We start from the raw sequence: 5499 nt of genomic DNA, 5'->3' as shown, positions 1-5499 counted from the left end.
GATGTGATTTTAGGCCGCGTCCTTAGGTGAGAGCCTAGGGTGTCACCTTAGATTCATTTTTCCCTATATGGGAAAAGTGAATCTAAGGTGACACCCTAGGCTCCCACCTAAGGACGCGGCCTAAAATCACATCATTCCCTAATATTTTTTTACGATCCGCTCCGTTAAACTTGATCTACACGTTCTTAAACCTAAACACGCCAATTTTGGGGTGAACCCGTCGTGTTTTGACCCTTCATCCATTTTTGAGTTGATAAAAATAAATAGCAGTAGTTTAGACCTTCCGTTAAAAAAGTTAACGCGTTAGCGACAATTTTCCATAATTCGTCATATCTTTCTACAATATTGAAAGGTCATGGTAGTTTTTCTGATATAAAGGGTATATGTTAGTTCGTGCAAAACCCCCAAAGTTCACGCAGATTAGTGAGACTTATCCTTGGAAATAACTATGATGAAGCTAGCTGTTGACAGAAATCTCCAAGAGGCTGTTAACTAAGGTTCGTCATACTATATCAAGTAACGTGAACGTTTAGTCAAATGACAGTAATGGATAGCATTTCTCTAACAAAAACTCACCAAATTCATGACAGTTTTCTGAAAAGTAAAACCAAGCACCTGAAAGTTATTCAAATAGAACGCTTACCTTCCATGCCTTAATCCCTCCTTTAGCACTCTTAGCAGCAGCAGCCCATCTCACAAGCTCCTTCATTCTTGAAACAGCCTTCCTCCTCTTCTGCACTCCTTTCTCCACTCCCTTACCAACATCACCACTCGTCATCGATCCAAGCGTTGCCACATCACATATCGGCAAAACTTTGCATCCTACATTAACAGCCTCACTCTTTTGCCCCATCTCTCATTAAACTCTGAAAAGCCACTGAAGGTTGTCAATGAGAGCAAGTAGGCACGATTATGTAGCATGAGGCAACAACGTGGGCTAGCACTAGTTTAAGCTGAAAATGCAAATACATAACTAGAAAAGCTTAATGGCATGTTATTAGCCTGTCTGGAATCTTCAGTATGTTGGCTGAGTCAAGAAACAAAACAAGGTGGGGGGGGGGTGGTTATATTTCTAAAATCAAAATGCCAAATGCTAAGATTCTGAAACAGCAACAAGATGAGATTCAGCAAGGGCGGTCAAAGTTTTTGAGAGATTTGGAATCAGAGGGGAGGGTGTTTATAATACGACATTTGAGGTGGCCATGTGAGCACATGGGTGACTACTAATCTGACTTCATCAAGATTAGTATTATAAAGAAATTATAGGGTTTCAGGGGCGTTTCTGCTATCATGTGAGGTGTCACTTTGTGCACCTTTGAATTTGGTGGTAAGATGACCTTTCGAAGAGAGGGTCCAAGGTGTTTTAGATCTTAGATGGAAGAGAGAGTGTGCGCGTGCGCGTGCACGTGCATTTGAAGAAGACGGTGTATTTAGAAGAAAGTTTTAAACAAATTATGAATGGGGAAAAAAGAAGAAATTATGTGAAATATTTCAGAAAAGTAACATGATCGAACAAGTTAAAACAGCAACAAACGACCAAAAGAAATGCAAGAGAGAAAAGAGTATATGATAATGAAAACTCACAAATGCTAACACTCAGAAACTTTAAATGAAGATGATCCAGCCAACTGTAATTGTCATCAAAATATACTGGATATGTTAATATCTAACTAACAACATTATTAAAGATCATTATCCACCAGGTCCTTATTTGCTCCTCGCAAGTTATGAAAAATTACATGTTCCTACGGCAAGTAATAATTTGCATCTTCAATTAATGCAAAAAGGATATACCACATACAAAGAATACATGCAAATCTACTCCTCTATACTTATAGGAGAATTAAAAAAAAAATTGTTCATACCACAGTAAATACTACAGTATTACTGTAGCATAAATGGTAAATCTGATATGTTCCTCTGCAATCAAAGTTATTATTCATGTTACAGTATTTTTTCTGTAAAATGAACAGTAAATCAAATCTGCTCCTGCAAACTTGTAGTTATTATTCATACTACAGTAATTTAATGTATCATAAACAGTAAAATAAATCAAATCTATTAAAACTTGGATCATTCTTTAAGTATAGAGGAGTGGATATGATTTCTAAATCAAATATATCAAAACTTAAATCTTTCTTTAGGAATAGAAGAGTAGATATGATTTCTGATTTTAAACATACAATAACTATATCAATGTATTAAAACTTAAAGAAATGCAAGTTCAAAATGCAATGATTAAAAAAAAAATAAGAGGACGTGCTTTGCGCGTGGAGTACACTAGTAGTTTTTTAAAACGAGAATGACATGTACAGGGGTTTTGACAATAGTCATGAAAAAGTAGTCATCAGCTCTTTCACAAAGATATCTAGGGCTTTCCAAGAAGAAGAAAGCAAGGATATAGGAACCCAAACTCTGCTTTTCTTTCTCAATAAAAGAGCTTTTGCCTCTGTATACAATGTCGATTATGTGGTATCGCAGCCAGCCGCGTTACAGCCTTACACTAATTGACATTATCAAACTTTATTTAAATTTTTCATTAGGATGGAGGAAACCCCCTAGCGATCGACATTATATAAACCAAAAACAGAGCAGTTGTATCAAGGTACAGAGCTGAAAGTAGTACAAGCACCCAGATTGATGTTAACCACTTGCATATGAGGAGCCTATGGTAGATTAAACAAAAGGGAAGGGACACAGTAAAATCAGCAATATGGATGACAATGGAACCAAACATAACCAAAGAGGGGCATACCTTGATGAAGCTGGGAGGAAATTGCTCGACCCGTTAACTACAGCCACAGATCTTCCTCTGCTTGCGACTAAGGATATCTTTCCAGGGTGAAAAAGAAGAGAGAAACTAATCAAAAAATAATAATAATCGAATTTAAAAACATTAAACAATTCATAATTTCATCATAACCAGATTAAGGGAATCATAAGAACATCACAGTCACTATTTTACGATGTGCAAGGTCAACAATGTGCAGTCTGCAGATTTCTTTAAGAGAAAAACCAGGTTGCAGCCTAGTATCCTGTTTCACTGTCTTCGACACGAAAGACAGCAGGAGGTTTTGAACGCTTCCACATCTAAATATTAAACTTATTGACAAGAATCATGACAATATCTATATTCAGGATGTAAAGTCGAAGTACTAGTCTACCAATAAAACAATAAATAAAAACAAAAATTACAAACCACCATTCACTCAATGATGAAAAACAGAAGCCATTCAACAATCTTACACAAGCTACAAGAATTAACTATTACATTTACTTTAGAAGTGACTCCATTGCTTCAAAGAAGAGGGGTGCCAACTCAGGGCTCGGTGTCTTCACTGCACATTTTACACCTGGAACGCCAACAGCAGCTGTGAGCTCTATCAGGAAGGGAACAGCCTTAGGACCCTTGCAACTTAGGTACAAAACTTCTTTATTTGCATTCCTTCGCTTTGCCACAAAGAATACATTTGATGCGGCCAAATTTTCGATGGTTGAATCTATGCTTTGGATGATGGCGCTTGTGAGGTCCTTTGCAATCTCATTTGTATCGGGAATAGACTTCCATGTCTGCAGGCATACCAAAGAGGAAGATTTCAGAATGAAAAAAAACCAGTTGCTTGTTTTGAAATGCAAAGGACAATAAGTCAGATGCTCTTTCCAATACTAATGTGCAAATATTATGCTTTCATTATGGCTATCTTGCTTAACAACAAAAATAAAAAAAATGGTATTAGAAAAGAAATGGTGATGTTAATCTAGCCGTTACAACATGATTGGGACTACTTTGCTTTTTTAAGAAAAAAGATCATTTTGGAGCACGGAAAATTTTCACTCAGGAAACATACCAACTAGAATCAGATTACTTACCTCGAGAAAGCTTGTGCGTTCCATTCTACCATCCTCCGAGAAGAACACATGCAATGAAAACTTGTCATTGAAATACCACACTGGCTGCTGATTATTTTTTACTGCAACCTGCAGAAGAGTGTTCGGGGGTCCTTGTGATAGATTCTGGTACATGACCATTGGCAGAAGAGTTCTAGCAGACCCTCCAGGTGGCACCTGAGCAACCTAATGAACCCACAAAAAAAAAGACAAAACAGAAGGTCGGTATAAATGCAGCAAAAAGTACTATTTCACCGTTACAGTTATAAGAATTGCACATCACCTGCACAGGTCCAGCAGCAGCAAGACCAAATGTATTCTTGTTGAATTGAATCATAAACCCATCTAGTGCCGTTTGTGAATTGTTCTCAAACATTAAGCCATAAAAAATTTGCCCATCCAGCCGGAGAAGCTATCCGCTAATCTGTAGGCCTTGGCCAGTTGACGCTGGCAGTAAAACAGGTAAAGGAGGCCTGTACAGATAAATGAACAATCCATACTGTGAATTGTGGGGAGGAACTTGACCAAATCATGAAGATAACAGAGCCCAGAGAAAACATAGAAATTACGGTAACTTACCCTGAAGTAATTGATGGCTGATCAACAGGGATGAGTGCGTTGTCCATACCCATCAAATCACCGAGTAAGTCTGGTACTGGAGCAGCTGGTGCAGGGGGTGATGGAGCTGGTGCTGGCTGCTTTGGAGCAGCATGTGAAGCTGTAGGTGCATTATTGATTCCATGAGAAGGTGATTCAGAAAATGCTGTTTCACCCCACCCCCCACCCCCCTCCCCTCCCCTCCCCTCAGGATAGTCATCCTCATCTGATCTAGAAGTAGCTGATTTTGCACGGCTGACAAATGCTTCTGGAGGCTTGTGATAAACAGAAGACAGGGTCGCAATATTTGCAAGAAGCTCATCAGGAAGGGAGGGATCAAGGTTGTTTGAATCATCGCTAATGACTGGCTTCTTGGCAAGAACAACATCTTTAGCAGCCTGAGGCAAAGGACCAAAATTGGTTGAAGTAAATAATATGATAATCTAAACCTCATATATTTATAGTTAGTCTATAGATTCTGAACTACACACCTCAGGATCAGTAGAAAGAAGACGCCAATATATGTATGCACGGTCACTTAGATCAGGATTGTCTCTCTACAGTGGCATTGTTTAAAACAACCTGTGCCAGAGATTGAAAACGATAAAATGGGAAATAGCTAAACAAAGTATTTTGAGGATCTGCTTTGTATTAAGAGAATAAAGTGCTAATTTAATCAAGAAATACAGATAATAAGAAATTGCAAAGATAGATGCAATCTTCAACAAGAGGAGATATCCATGCAAAATGGCGCGAAACATACATTTATCAGTGTGAAATTAACAAATTTAACAACTAGGGAAAAGGGATAGTAATCTTAAGAGACCTGAATCATCTGTTGTGGACCTTCAGTTGGCTTTTTAAGAAACAATTTGACTGTTGCAGTGAGCAACTGCAACTGTACAAGTGCAGGCTCTTCAGGAAAGCTCTCCAGGAAGCTCTCGAGAAGCTCATCAGCATTGTCAATTCTTTCTGCATATTCGCCAATAATCCAGATCATTGATGCCTGAAAAC

General features: G+C 38.2%; 1 protein-coding gene and 1 pseudogene across 1 annotated transcript in view; one reads left to right on the top strand and one right to left on the bottom strand.

Moving 5' to 3' along the window:
• LOC109847279 overlaps positions 1-362 on the top strand; it is a 3296-nt gene extending 2934 nt beyond the window's left edge. The window contains exon 3 of the mRNA XM_020416517.1: positions 353-362. Within this exon, the coding sequence (XP_020272106.1) occupies positions 353-362 (10 nt within the window). The remainder of the gene's footprint in view (positions 1-352) is intronic.
• LOC109847278 overlaps positions 3075-5499 on the bottom strand; it is a 7348-nt pseudogene continuing 4923 nt past the window's right edge.

This window comes from Asparagus officinalis, chromosome 7, assembly GCF_001876935.1.
Source record: "Asparagus officinalis chromosome 7, Aspof.V1, whole genome shotgun sequence".
Taxonomy (NCBI): Eukaryota; Viridiplantae; Streptophyta; class Magnoliopsida; order Asparagales; family Asparagaceae; genus Asparagus; species Asparagus officinalis.
Note: the sequence above shows the minus strand (reverse complement) of the source record. Positions and strands in the feature narration are given on the sequence as shown.